We start from the raw sequence: 15465 nt of genomic DNA on the forward strand, positions 1-15465 counted from the left end.
GGAGGTGTGTAGAGGGAGATCCTGTTCTTCAAGTAACTCTGGCCCATTTCCTTTAGGGTGGTGAAACAGAGAGTTTTAAATTTGGCCCTGTATTGTACTGGTAGCCAGTGAAGTTTTTGCAAAAATGGTGTGATGTGGTCATGTCACTTGCAACCTTCTATTAGTCTTGCCGCAGCATTCTGAATCAATTGGAGCTGGTACAGACCCTTTGTAGTCAGACCAGTGTAGAATGCATTACAGTAATCCACAATTGAGACATGATTTGCCTTCTCAGTGTAAGGTGAGAGGCAGCAGAGCTGTTGATTTGGGGGATTCCAAGGTTCCTGACTTCTTGTGATTTGAGGAGGAGTTCGTATTTTGTTTGTTGCTCAAGAAGAATTCTGCAGGCTGGAAATTGAAGTTGGGTGTAAATGAAGACAGATATGAAGTGTTTGAGTCAACTCTAGGAGACAGGGACAGAATTGCTTTTTACTTCTGATTCTGGACTTTATAAATAGGGCAGAGAAGTGGGGAGCTGTGTCCAGCTACAGTTTTGCTTGCTGTATTGAGCTCTACAGGACGGCCAGTCCATCCTGACACTAACCTTGAAAACTGTTGCCTACCGTTAAGTTTAGATCATGTAAGTCTGAGAAGTTATACAACCTGACTTCCTGTCTACCTTGGAGAGGGTCTTTCTAAGACTGTCTTTACTGACTCTGAGTATAAAGGGGGAGTCCGGTGTCCAGCTCAGAGAGTGGCCTTGCCAGCAGCAGGGGACGACAATATTCAATGAATATTGACAATGCCCGTGTAACTCATGGTTCCACCCAGACTCTGCCCCTTACCTGCTCCAGCACTACAGCGATTTGCCTGGATTTTCAGTGACAGCAGCTAGTTAGGTGCTGCTGGAAATCTGACCTGGCCAGCCCTACTTAACCTATCTGGATTAGAGGCCTGCTGTCTGTTTCTCTGTTTACGTTAAGCTGTGTCTCTCTAATCAGAATGAAAATATTGCCATATTATTAACATTCAACTACAGCAAAGAAGTCAGTGCATCATCCTTCCTCATTTGGCTCCTAGACATGATTCTGGTGACCAACTAAACAGAGAGGAAGAAAAGTCACCCCAAAACGTGGCAGGTGGTACATTTTTATTGAATTAACTGAAAATATTTTTACTTCAGAGAGCTCAACACCACCTTTAAGACATATTAATACAGCGACATTTTTCTAAAGCAACATGATTATTTTAAGTGTAAACTGAGCCCACGGCCAGCCTTTAATACAGAGGTAGTAAAGCTCAGCCTGGGACTTAGCGACAACTGAAGTCAGGTCTTTTCCGAGCACCCAACTGTTATGCTCTGGTGTGAGGCACCTGGCTCCGCTCTCAGCTGTAATAGAGGCTCAGGTAGGCTACCCGGTTTCTGTTCTTCCGGAATTCTTTATCTGTTATCAGCTGAAATTAAACATAGAATGGATAGACAAAATTAGACAAAACCGAACTCTCTATACCTGACTACTTCAGTAACTCTATCACTAACGAACGTTAATACACCACTACCTTATTTCTCACGCCGAAATGAACTGATTATCTAATTTAATTTATAATTTACTCTACCATCTATGTACTTAATGCAATACCACCTGTATTTCTCACTCCGGAAATGGCGACTTGAGTTGCGCATGCAAATCTGGTCATGTTCTGATTTACGAGCGCAACTTCATTGGCTTAATAAAGTCAATCAGTGTCAATAACTGCAATTAACAAGCAATTATTGCCACTAATTAGCTGTAATTAGAATTTACGCGCACAACTTTCTAAATTCTAAGACGCACATCTGAAAAGGGTGTGTGGGCGTAGGCGAGGCATGGGTGGGTCACGGGCGTTCTAGAATTCACGTGCAGTGTTATAGAATATGCCCGTTCCACGTGTAACTTAGGCCTTGGCATTGACGCCAGGTTTTATTTGGCATAAATAACTGTGACTGGAAACAGGTGCTGGGCGGATTCTCTAAATCGCACCTAACATTAGGCATAGGATACACCTAGCCCTAAGGGCCTAAATTAGGCTCATAAATCTAAGGAACTGAATGGCAGGCCGAAATTTCTAAGCACAACTTTTAAGCTCCTAAATGAAGATACATTTTCAGCTGAAAACTTGGGCACTTAAATCAGGCTGAAAATTGAGCTTAAATTTAAGAGCTTAACTTAGGAGCAAACATTTGGGAGCTCAGCGTTTTGAATATCAAACCTAAGATGTATAAATAAAGCTAGTCCGTCAGTTCCCTGGTTGCTCAAAATGTAAACTGTAATGGTAAACCACCGCTATAAATCTCAACCAAACTATAAATTGTAAATCAAAATGCTGTAATTGTTAACCAGAATGTAATTGTGAGCCACTTTGAACCAAAACTTGTTTTTGGATAACAGAGAGATACAAGAATGCATACATAAATAAATAAATAAATAAATAAATAAATAAATCCCTTTTCCAACAAGCTATAGGGTAAAAGATGGATGTCATGTGTCCACACTTAGTCACCTCTCCTCTCTCCAGTCGGTTCAAAACTCTGCTGCCCGTCTCATCTTCCGCCAGGGTCGCTTTACTCATACTACCCCTCTCCTCAAGACCCTTCACTGGCTCCCTATCCGTTTTTGTATCCTGTTCAAACTTCTTCTACTAACCTGTAAATGTACTCACTCTGCTGCTCCCCAGTATCTCTCCACACTCGTCCTTCCCTACACCCCTTCCCGTGCACTCCGCTCCATGGATAAATCCTTCTTATCTGTTCCCTTCTCCACTACTGCCAACTCCAGACTTTGCTCCTTCTGTCTCGCTGCACCCTACACCTGGAATAAACTCCCTGAGCCCCTACGTCTTGCCCCATCCTTGGCCACCTTTAAATCTAGACTGAAAGCCCACCTCTTTAACATTGCTTTTGACTCGTAACCACTCGCCTCCACCTACCCTCCTCTCCTCCTTCCTGTACACATTAATTGATTTGATTTGCTTACTTTATTTTTTGTCTATTAGATTGTAAGCTCTTTGAGCAGGGACTGTCTTTCTTCTATGTTTGTGCAGCGCTGCATATGCCTTGTAGCGCTATAGAAATGCTAAATAGTAGTAGTAGTACCCCTCTCCTCAAGTCCCTTCACTGGCTCCCTATCCGTTTTCGCATCCTGTTCAAACTTCTTCTACTAACCTATAAATGTACTCACTCTGCTGCTCCCCAGTATCTCTCCACACTCGTCCTTCCCTACACCCCTTCCCGTGCACTCCGCTCCATGGATAAATCCTTCTTATCTGTTCCCTTCTCCACTACTGCCAACTCCAGACTTCGCGCCTTCTGTCTCGCTGCACCCTACGCCTGGAATAAACTTCCTGAGCCCCTACGTCTCGCCCCATCCTTGGCCACCTTTAAATCTAGACTGAAAGTCCACCTCTTTAACATTGCTTTTGACTCGTAACCACTTGTAACCACTCGCCTCCACCTACCCTCCTCTCTTCCTTCCCGTTCACATTAATTGATTTGATTTGCTTACTTTATTTATTTTTTGTCTATTAGATTGTAAGCTCTTTGAGCAGGGACTGTCTTTCTTCTATGTTTGTGCAGCGCTGCGTATGCCTTGTAGCGCTATAGAAATGCTAAATAGTAGTAGTAGTAGTCTCTTGTAATCAGAGGTGATATTGTGATGTCATAATGCCTCAGGCCACCAATAAGAGCCAACCTCATCAGTGATGTCACAATGGCTTGATTGTCCTATACTTGGCTCACTTTTATTACATAGCTCTTTGAGCAGGGACTGTCTTTCTTCTATGTTTGTGCAGCGCTGCGTACGCCTTGTAGCGCTATAGAAATGCTAAATAGTAGTAGTAGTAGTTTTTTTCATGTTTTCCACCTGAATCTGATCACAAATTTACCTCTGAGGACCTGTTCTGCGAAATACTTTTAACAAATTGGGTGCCAAGTCCTTACCTCTGACTTTAAGGTCCTCTTCTCCAGCGACGGCACCAGAGACCAGTCTGGGGACCCAAATTTCATTGGCCATGATACCTTCCTATTCTCACAGAGTTCGTGACTGTACGTTCCGGGGCTAAAGGCAAACAAACCCCAGAGGCCTATTAAAGTAACAGGGAACAACAGTGTCTAAAGTCTGCTCCCACCACGACAATGTCCTAAGAGACAGACAGAACAACCAGGCCAGATCGGTTTCATTCTGGGACTAAGGGGGTATATATCTGTCAGCACCCAATGGGCAGAAAGAGAGCTCCGAGCCCGATTACAGACTCTAAACAACCCTCCCTTGCTCTTTCTAATCTGTATGATATGTGTCTGCTGTCCAGGTGTCCGTCCCAGTCTGTCTGTCTGTTGTCTAGTGGCCAAGGAGGCCTTTTCCGGCTCTTCAATGAAAGGATACATCTCGACATACCCAGGGAATAATGTGGCGTCTGACATCCTCTTCTCAAACCGTTCTGTTTTGGCAGAAAATGGAGCAAAATTTGGTGTAAATACTCTCTCCTTCATCCATACTGACTGGTATTCTGAGGGTGATGGAAGATCCCGCTAGTTCAGAAATGTCAAGAATTAAAATAGGAGTTGCAGCCATGAAAAAGCGAAAGCTAAATGCAAAGAAAGAAACTATAATGACACTATATCGACTGCACCTTTTGAAAACAAGCAATATTCCAAGCCATGAGTGTACTTTGAAATGCTGTGGACTGTAGCTTTCCTGACAAAAACTGAAGCCACTCCTGACCCACAGAGCCTGAAGAGGTTCTGATAGGCATTCAGAAGCAAACGTGGGCGCTAGAGGCTATTAGCACCATGCTACCGCCCCATGATCAGAGCCCCCGAGCACGTGAAACAACACGCTTGCAGGCTCTGACCGAAAGCATGCAAATGCATGCTCAACATATTCCAATGATCAGTGGGTAGCTCACCAAACATTGGCATGCTGCATGTGGCAAACCCTACACCAGCTCGAAGCTGGCGTTAGGGCTTGTGGAACATTGGGGAGGAATGGCGAGCCCTGTCCATTCATATGCTAGCAGGCCCCCATCCCATTCCCCCCTGCAGGAGCCCTGAGTCCCTACCTCAAGCTGGCAACACGGAGGCTGGAGGTCTGGTGGACCTCCAGTCCCCTGACCCACCCCCCCCTGACACAATTTCACCTCCCCAAAAACGCCCTGGTGGCAAGCAACCCCCCCGCCCCCAACCTGGTCTTGTAGCGGCCTGCCCCTGGTACACTCTTTTCTCTTCCAGGGCCGCCTTGCAAATGGTGGCACCCAGCCTTGCCCAGTGCATCCTGGGATGCGATGGTTGAGGCTTCACCAATATTAAGGTACCGGGGGTGGCCCATTAGAGTATCAGGTTTTGGGGGGTGTGCTTGAGTTTGCAGCCACTGAGCCCCCAGGGCTTTTATGGGGGGGGGGGGCGGTGAAATTGTGTCGGGCAGGTCAGGGGAGGCTGGAGGTCGCCGGCTTGTGTCGGGGGGTAGGGGGCCTGGAGCCCCCATGTCACTGGCTTGGGGTAGGGGTGTGGAGGTTCGGGGTGGGGGGGGGGGGGAACTAAGCCACCAGAGCCTTGCAGCTGCAGGGGGATCTGGGGGTCCCGCACCTGTGTTTGACAATCCTCCCAAATTTTACCCTATGATCAGAGAGAATAGCGTGCTTAAATTTGCATGCTATTATCTCTGATCATAGGGGCGGTAAAGCCCCACGCTGTTCCAGCGCTATTTTTAGAGCGCTACTTGGAACAGCACAGGGCTTTCGATCATCTGCCCATCAATGGTTCCCTGCTCCGATACCCAGGAGCACTCCCTCCCTCACACACACTAGCAGACTCAAAGGCTCTGCACAGTCTCCCCTTACAATTACAGGACAAACCAGCAGGAGAGCTGCAGTGCTGAAAAATTTCAATTCTACAATTCTTGGTCAGAGCCAGAACGAATGAGGCCATGATGGCCACAACTTACAAGAACTTTATGAAAGCAAAATGCTGCTGGTTTTTCTATTTACCTTCCAGTCTGGGGGAAATCTCTGTGCTGTTCTTGCACCCAGCGTGTAACCCTTTAAACTCTGCGGTTTCATACGCAGGCAATATATCATTCCAGTCACCTGTCATTGCAAAGCAAAAACACCACAACTTCTGTGTAAAGTTGTTACATCACCTCACATAAGAGAATATTTCTGCCCATTTCCCAAAATAATATAACAAGAAATGGAAATGGAACCTACATGGGACACATGCTTATCCTGGGATCGGTAGCATGGAATATTGCAGCTCTTTGGGATTCTGGAATCTGGTTACTCTTTGGGGATTCAGAATCTTGCTCAGGGCCGTGCCGATGCGGTAAGCGGGGTAAGCGCCGCAGGGGGGCGCCCACCTCTGGAGGGCGCCGCCGCGGTGCTTACTCTCGCCCCGCGAGGCCTTTAAATCTTTTTACTTGGTCGCAGCAGCGTCAGTGAAAGCGCTGCCGACGTCTCCCTTCCCTTGCACTCATTGGTTCTCTCAGTGTCCCGCCTTCTTCTGACGTCAGAAGAAGGCGGACACTGAGGGAACCAAGAGCGCGAAGGGAAGGTAAACGTCGGCAGCGCTCCGCTTTTCATAGGCGCCCCGTATAAGAGGCTTGGGGAGGCTAAGCCTCCCCAGCCCAGCTGTGACCTTTCCCGCCCATGCTGCATTGCCCCCCCCCCCCCCCGCCAAACGTAGCCACTTTCCCTCCAGGGCCAGGCCCGAGGCCCGCTCATCCAGACCTGCCAAGTCCGGAGTCTCCCACACTCCCGAGTCTGGGCCGGCAAAGTGGGAAGTCGCGCGATAAAACAAAAAAAAGAAGCAAGAGCGGGGCCGTGGCAGCCTTCAAGCATGGGCTGTCTGCGCTGCAGCCGCTCCTCTCTCTCTGCCCCTGGAGGAGCAGGAAGGAAGTTGACATCGACTTCCTGCTCTGCTCCGGGGACAGAGAGGAGCGGCTGCAGTGCCGATAGCCCATGCTGAAAGCTGCTACGGTACAGCCCCGCGCTTGTTCCAGCAGCCAACTGTTGCTCCTGGGGGCTCCAAAGCGGTTGAAGCTGCGTGTGGTGTCGGTCCTCCCAGCTGATTCCTGCACTTTGGGTGCGTGTAACGCGTGCTACCTTTTTTTTTTTTGTCTGGACTCGGGGCGCTGCTGCTGCTGAAGAGGAGAAGCAGCAGCAGTGGCCAACAAATTAATACCGGGTGGAAGGGGGAGCGAGAGGCACTAGGCAGGTATAATGGAGAGAGTGGGAAGATGGGGAGAGAAGGAGGGGACATGGAGAAGGGCTGGAGTCCTGGAGAAAGGGAGAAGCTGCTTAAAATGAGGAGAAAATGGGAGGGGGGGGGGGTGAAAGAGGGAAGACACTGGAAGGGAGAGAGAAACTAACAGGAGGAGAAACATTGAAGGATGGGGAGAGAGAGGGGGGCATGATGAATGGAAAAGGGTAGAGAGAGAGAGACACTGGATGGAAAAGGGGATAGAGAGAGAGAGAGACACTGGATGGAAGGATTGGGAGAGAGGGGGGTAGATGTTGGATGGCAGGATCGGGAGAGGGGGTAGACGAATGGAAGGACATGGAGAGAAAGAGGGAAGAGGAAGACAGAAGGATGGGGAGATAAAGAGGGAAAACGGATGGAAGGATGAGGAGAGGGGGGATAGACGGGACGGGAGAGAAGAGAAATCACTGGACTGGACATGTAGGGGAGGGCAGGGGAGAGAGGAGAATTGCTAGATATGGAAGGATGGAGGGGTCAGGGGAGAGAGGAGATTTGCTAGATGGATGGAGGACAGGGGAGGGAGGAGAGTTGCTGGACACGGATGGATGGATGAATGGAGGGGAGGGGAGTGAGGAAAAATGCTGAATATGGATGGAGGGGAAACTGCTGAATTTAAGGACTGGATTGAAACGCTTTGAGGGCAGATGCTGCAACTGGAGGAAGGATAGGGACAGGGTGCCACAGATGGTAGACAGAACGCATAAGGACACAGGAGGATGGTGGACATGGTGAGTGAAAGAATATCAAATGGAAAGAAGACACCATAAAACAGACGACACTGGGACCAAAGCGAATAGAAAAACTAAATGCACAGAAAACAAAGGTAGAAAAAAGTATTTTATTCAGAATGTATTAATTGGAATATGTCAGCTTTTGGAAATGTGCATCTGTGATATTTTGCACGTAAGTTTCAATTTCTCTAGTATTGCTGCATGCCAAGTCTGACTTCTTGAGGTAATTTTCCAATTCATAATTTTGCCTTCATATCTTTTGATTTCTAGTTCCTTTTGTCATATCTGTTGTCATGTGTTTTTCATGTGTGATCAAGGTGCAGTATTCTGCTAGCGTGTACTATTTGCAGTCCTTTTGGTTTTGGTTTTTTCACTAGGTAGTGTATTGGTGTTTTAGAGCCTGGTGTAATTACAGTGCTGCTTTTCCACGCATAAGATTGTAGCTCGTCCTGTCCTTGGAATTAGTGCTGTTATGATTTGGTAAGTTTCTGAGTGTGTTTTTGCACAAGTTTGTGTATAGTGTTTTGCAGTGGAAAGATTGTGTGTTTTAGTTTGTCATAACATCAGACATAGTTTTATAATATTTTGGAAGATCTGATGTTGAATTGTTAAAGGTATTAATTGTGACTATTTTACTTTTATTTATTTTTCCTGTGTGTTGTCGGACAATTATGGATGTAAGCCCCGCCCCCTGGTACCACCCATAACCCTGCCCCCTTTAGCCTCCCCAAACAGTTGGGCCACCGACCGCCTATGCTGACGCTGCTGCGACCTCTTCGTTGCCGTCGCGTCGTCCCACCCCCCACTTCACGCGATTTGCGAACCGCGCTGCTGCTTAGCACTGCTTAAAAAAAAATTTACACGTCAGCAGGAACAGGCTGCTTCAGCCAATCCCAGGAGCCTTCCTTTAGCCCTCAGGGGCGGAACACGCTGAAGGAAGGCCCCTGGGATTGGCTGAAGCAGCCTGTTCCTGCTGACGTGTAATTTTTTTTTTTTTAAGCAGTGCTAAGAAGCGGTTCGCGAATTGCGTGAAGGGAGAAGACAATTTGCTGCAAATGGAAGGGAGGGGAGAGAGAGGAGGATTGCTGGCTATGGATGGAGGAGGGAAGGGCAGAGAGGGACAAGGATGGACATGGGGGCCCAGGAAGAGGACAATTTGCTGGAAATGGAGGGGAGAGAGGAGGATTGCTGGCTATGGATGGAGGAGGGAAGGGCAGAGAGGGACAAGAATGGACATGGATGGGAGGGCAGGACCCAGGGAGAGAGGAGAAATGGATATAGAGCAAGAAATGAAGAAGAAAGGAGAAAAGTAAAGAAATAAATGGAAAGGAAGCCCTGGAAATGGAGTTAAGAGGACAGATAGCAGCAGACTCAGATACTGGCCAGCATGATCGGGAAAAGAAAGTCACCAGACAACAAAGGTAGAAAAAAATCATTTTATTTTCATTTTAGCGTTTGGAATATGTCTACTTTGAGAATTTACATCTGCTATCTTATTTTGCAATATATAGCAATTTGTTTCTAAGAATATTGCTGACAATTCCTGTCAGTGTAGCAAGTGGTGAGCGATCATTTTCACCGGGGGGGGGGGGGGGGGGGGGGGGGGGGGGGGGGGGGGCGCCAACTGATAGTCTGCAGGGGGGCGCCAGAGACCCTAGGCACGGCCCTGATCTTGCTACTTGTTTGGGTTCCGGAATCTTGCTACTCTTTGGGATTCCGGAATCTTCCTACTCGTTGGGGTTCCGGAATCTTGCTACTCTTTGGGATTCTGGAATCTGGTTACTCTTTGGGGTTCCGAAATCTTGCTACTCTTTGGGATTCTGGAATCTCGCTACTCTTTGGGATTCCGGAATCTTCCTACTTGTTGGGGTTCCAGAATCTTATTACAGACTACAGTGGCTACAAAAATCAAAAGAATTAATAAAGCAAAGCCTCAAAAGTCACAGAATGCAATCCAGTTCGCCCTAAAACAAGGAGGACAGAGCAAACTCTAAACAGTGTCCCATAATTCTTATCATTGGCTTTATTTTATACTAAATAATCCAGTAAAAAAAAAAAGAGAGCATGCTCGAGAAAAAACGCCCCTGGAGAAAAAAGAATGTTCTCTCCCAAAAACTGGACAAATAGCCAAATCACGTGCAGTCCATATCAAACATAAGTACAAAAATCGAAATACTCCAACGGAGTTTCTTGAGCAGGCTCTCGTTTTTTCCAGGTCTTGTAGTATAAAATAAAGCCAATGATAAGAATTTAGAGTTTGCCCTGTCCTCCTTGTTTTAGGGTTGACTGGATTGCATTCTAGGACCTTTGAGGCTGTTTCTCTCTCTCCTGCTCTGTGTGCCGGGACCAGGTTATCGCGTGTATAATTATAGTACAGCAAGAGGCCCTCACTGGATGCCCACCGGAAGGGTGGAAGGCCAGATTTTAGGACTCAGGCTGTAAAAATACCAGCTAGGTTTAAAAATCTATGACTGGCTGAGCAAGGACTTGCTTTTCCTGCAAGTTAATATGTGTTCTAGCTCAAGACCTATCCACTGGAATAGTGGCAGGCCAAGCTACATAGCTTTAAACAGCTGAAAAGCATTGACTAGGCCTGATAACAAGCTGATGGCCTTATAGCAGAGAACCTGCAATAGCAGGACTGCATGATGAGTCTTAATGAAACCTGGTACAACTTTCAAATTGAATGTAACACATATGATGTAGAAATTATGGATGAAAATGGAAATTTTGGTTTGTAAGATGGAGAATGTTTTTAATAAGTTGGCACCCAGATCACAAGATGATATGAACCTGATATATCCAAATTTAGATATCTTCATAACAAGAGTTGTTTTGTTCTTGTTTGGATGTTTGGATACCCGTATCTAAGGAAATGTTTACAAAAAGGGAAATGTCTCAATCTCTCAAAATAGCTAGAACAGGAAAGGAGATGGTACAGATGGGCACCTGGCCGGGAGGACATGACTCATAGATTGAGCAAGATTAGAAAAAAGTCCCTCTCAATAGACTTGTATGGGGACCAGATGGTATATAAGGACTGGTCACCCAAACATATTTCGGAGGTTCTCCCCAGCGTATCTAGGACGCAGAGCTCCAGTCAGCTGAATCCAGAATTTGTCTGATGAATGTATCTGATTAAAGTCTGATTTGGTAAGAATAAAAAGACTATTTCTTTAACTACACTGTTTCTGTCCTTGCTTCAATTTATTCTCTATCTTCTATCTGTTTTCCAAACGAACACACACACACAAGTAAGATTTCTCACTGAACATAAATAGCCAAAGATTCATTTAGATCCAAAGAGACAGAAAGCTGTGGTCATGGGAATAAGATCTGAACTAAGCCTTCTGATGCCTCCTCAACAGCGATACCCATGGGCAGGAGTATCGCTGCAATTCAGGGAGGCGGTCCACAAGATCATAGAAGAACAGACCCTCTGTACAACTCCGTGTGGAAGGATCCCACGGGGGTCTATAGAGGGGTAAATAAACACGCGTTAACGCAATCATCCGAGTCCCGACAGGAGCAGGAGAGAGACAGACCCCGGTGCCGCCGGGCTACCCTTGGAGGCTGGGCCTGGGGAATTTTGCCCCCGCCTCTCAGCGGCCCCGAGCTCATCCACTGGAAACTGTGTAACCACTAGAGCCCTGCTGAACCAGAAAAACACTGGGATCACGACCATAAGAGAATTGTAGAGAATGAAAAGGTTGTGACTGACCTGAGACATTCCAAGTCCAACTGATTACTGGATATAACACAGAAATGGCTACTAGACGGGGACCTGTTCTGTATAACGTACATAGAGAAAGGAGGTCCTCAAGTCCCAAGAAATGCAATCAGAGGTGAAGAACATGTGTTGGGTCTAATTAAAATCTCGACATGCTGAATGTACATATTACATCATGCAGATTCCAGAAGGAAGCGTTCCTTGGCACACTACAAGCTTGAGACAATGGGACTGTACCCTACAAACCCCGGCCTATGAGTCAGGTTCACTACTGTCACGACAGTTGATGTGCAAAACTAACCTGTTTGCAGACACTGTCCCCAAGAGAAAGGAGGAAAACTGATCATAACATTCTTTTATTTGTTTTTGGCAAACCCAGTCCTGATTTAGAGACTGATCATTGGAAACCCAGATGCTACCAGAGTCTGTTGCTCACCTTATCAACTTTATAGGTGTTTGGTGAAATGCGGGGCAGCCCCCGGATGGGTGCTAGTTCATTTCCCAGGCGGTCTGGGGCACAGTAGTAGGGAAATTGCTTCCGCTCCTGGGTGGAACCAAAGGAGATCTGCTTCAGCCTTCCTGTGAGGACAGAAGAATGACAGTAAATACAGCAGGGACGCATCCTGCATGTGCCATCTGGTGAAACTATATTCGGAGAAGAAGACTCGGGATGTGAAGTTTTCATCTCTCTCCCCCTAAGAGAAGTATGTGGACTTTGACAAAATGATTGCTCTTAAAACTATGCAGCTCACTTTCACAGTGACGATCTTTAACTTATTTTTATTTATTTATTGGGATTTATTAACAGCCTCTATGATGAGATTCACCCAAGGAGCTGTACACCAGGTACAGCTGAACTTAAAACTTACAATTTGTTATCGGTATAACAATAGTAAAATGCCCAAGTATAAATACAATCAATGAGATAAACTTAGAGACAGGGAAACTGAACCTTAATAACAATAATCAGAAATATAAACACTTAACAGCACTGTAAAACAATCATAACACGTAAACACGATAAATGCTATCAGAATACGAGTGATATGATAGTAGGCAGCATGGCAGAGTATTCATTTAACACAAATATGATACGATGTTAGTTCAATACAACGAAATATGATGCTGACGCTGTTTGTACAATACAATGGGTAGATGGGGGAAAAGTACAGCTGAGATACAGAGACAGAACAAACTGAAGGCAAATTATATGTCCATTGTGATATGATCAATAACAGTTTCATGCCCTCGAGAGTGGTGTGTGTGGTTATGGGCTTATTACTACAGTGTTCAGTCTCCCGGACCTGACTACGACATAAGACCAGAAGTTTAGCTAAAGCTGGGGGCTGGGCTGTCCCAGCCATACCAGAATGAGCTTCTCTTCCCTGTGCATTTTTTCCTCCTTCAAGGCACATGAAGCCCGGGGTAAATATTCATGCTACAAAATCTCGGAAATCTGTAGTGCTTTCCAGGCTAGTTCCCAATAACTTTAGGAATGTAAGAATCTCATTTTCAGTAAAAACAAAATAAAAACTGAAACATTCCATAATGATGGTCCAAATTGCATGGGTTGTGAGCCTACTTCAAACAGCAGTAATACACATGACTGTCCCGACAGAATATTGTGTAAAGCAGCATCAATGTCCCGTCCTTTAGGCTCAGGCTCTTACTTCCCATCACTAGCAGGTTTAACATAAGAGTAGCCTTACTGGGTCAGACCAATGGTCCATCTAGCCCAGTATCCTGTTTCCAGCAGTGGCCAATCCAGGTCACAGGTACCTGGCAGAAACCCAGTTAGTAGCATCCCAGCGGCTTCCCCATGTCTGTCTCAATATTTTGTCACTGAATGAATAGTTAAGTTCTGGAACTCTCTGCCGGAGGATGTGGTAACAGCGGTTAGTGTATCTGGGTTTAAAAAAGGTTTGGACAAGTTCCTGGAGGAAAAGTTCATAGTCTGTTATTGAGAAAGACATTTGGAAGCCACTGCTTGCTCTGGGATTGGAAGCATGGAATGTTGCTACTTTTTGGGTTTCTGCCAGATGAGCTGAGTGCCAAATTCTCGAACAGCGTCTGTGCGCCAAGATGTCATTAGAAAATACTTGCATTAACCAACTGGCATACCTAAATTTAGGTATGAGCTTTTATGCTAGGACAAGCCAAGGGCAGCCTATATAGATGCACTAAATGCAAATGCACTGTGCAAGGTGTTCTATAATTTGGAGACACACCCATGTCCTTCCCATGCTCCGCCCACATGTCCACCCCTTGAAGTCATGCGTTAAAGGCACTTAGCAGCAGTTCTGTTGTAACCACTGGTGCCCAGTTACAGAACTGCCTTTAAGTGACTTGCCCAAGATTATAAGCTGTGAGGCTCTGCACGCGGGCTGCATTTTAGCTGCATCTTCTGCAGCTCTGAGCTGGCATCTAAGTGCCTGTGAGACCCATTTTCAAAGACTTTGTAAGTCTGTGCTTTGAAAATGTCAACTGTGTGTCTTTACAAATTCACCCCCAACCAAGCAGCACCTACTTGTTCCCCCTCCTTTGGCAACATAGCAGAAAGTTTGTGATCCTGCATCTCTTGGGTCCCTCCCTGTCCCCTTCCCTCTCTCCTCCTCCTCCTCTTCTCACCCTGCAGCTCCTGCTCCATCACGGCTTCGCGGTCAGCGTTCTGTTGCTAGAGGTGACGGGGCGGGGCGGCACTGTGTGTGTGTTACGTCATAGACACGCCTTAGAAGCTTCGCTGGGTGGGGCGCGTTCGTCCGCAGTGGGTCACGTGCTTGCGGCGGAAGGGATGGAGAGGCGGGGTTTGGAGCAAAGCAGACACCTATTGCAGCAAGGAGGTTTGATTGAGAACAAGAGACGGCATGACGTCAAAACGTTGAAGGTACTTGGGTTAGTTTCCCCCATCCCCGCGCACGCGCAGCCTCTCACTCAAAGCAAAGCGAGCGAGCTTATATGAGGTGTTGCAACTCCACGTTGTAGTTCTTTATTGTTTGTAGCATTTTATGTAATCTCACTTATATTTTCGAACATGCTGGTTTATGCAGCATATTGATGTACACAGAGGACATGTAATAACAGAACAACTTTGTTATAAATTGTAGTCAGTGTGTCATTGGGAGGGCTGGTTATAGGAACAATGTGTTATATTCATTCTGAGTTTTGTTTTGTTTTTTTTCTCCTGGTAAAGGGCCACTAAAATAGGCATCATGTTATGATATGGGATCTGCTGCATATAAAATGAGTAAAAGACCCCCTAAGATGTTAAGCCTTCCAGGGACAGGGAACTGTAACTCACTCTGAACCACCACTGGAACAAGGTGTGAGCTAAATCCAAAGAAATGTTTCTCAGATGTTTATTTTTATAGATCAAATGCAACAGGTACAGGAAACTAGAAGGTGGCTGTGACCCAAACAGCCTGGAACAATTCTAATACGACTTCTGTAGGGCCCCTTTTACCATGCTGGCGTTGGTGTGAGGGTTTGGTGTGTGCTGAGGCCCCCTCTTACCGCAACAGGAAAAAGGCTTTTTATCTTAAGGAACCACTTGCTGTGCGGCCATTGAGCCGTTATTGCCATTGATTAAAGAGGTGGAAAAGGCTCCTGTGCTAACCCAGTGGTAACCAGGCAGTGTGCGGGGCTGCCAGATTACTGCTGGGTAAGCCCCCCAGCGCTAAACAAAAGTATTTTTTCAGCGCGGAAATGGTGCACGTTGGGGGCAGGCACTGCTGCTGGGC

The 15465-nt window shown here is 46.4% G+C and overlaps 1 protein-coding gene across 1 annotated transcript; it reads right to left on the minus strand.

Annotated features, from left to right (window-relative positions):
• Positions 1–1172: 1172 nt before the first annotated feature.
• On the minus strand, positions 1173–14402 carry PIFO (primary cilia formation). The gene is made up of 6 exons (XM_030221661.1): positions 14357–14402; positions 12165–12307; positions 5998–6096; positions 4410–4543; positions 3956–4073; positions 1173–1434 (listed from the first exon to the last, which is right to left on the minus strand). Exons 1-6 carry the CDS (start codon positions 14373–14375, stop codon positions 1366–1368), a joined length of 582 nt encoding a protein of 193 aa, XP_030077521.1. The 5' UTR covers positions 14376–14402; the 3' UTR covers positions 1173–1365.
• Positions 14403–15465: the final 1063 nt, after the last annotated feature.

Source organism: Microcaecilia unicolor, chromosome 12, assembly GCF_901765095.1.
Source record: "Microcaecilia unicolor chromosome 12, aMicUni1.1, whole genome shotgun sequence".
NCBI lineage: Eukaryota > Metazoa > Chordata > Amphibia > Gymnophiona > Siphonopidae > Microcaecilia > Microcaecilia unicolor.

Coding starts and splice junctions, on each gene's coding strand:
- PIFO (XM_030221661.1), bottom strand. Junction 4,544..5,997: donor GATTTCCCCCAGACTGGAAG/GTAAATAGAAAA, acceptor TTTCTGAACTAG/CGGGATCTTCCATCACCCTC. Junction 4,074..4,409: donor GACGCCACATTATTCCCTGG/GTATGTCGAGAT, acceptor GTTTGCCTTTAG/CCCCGGAACGTACAGTCACG.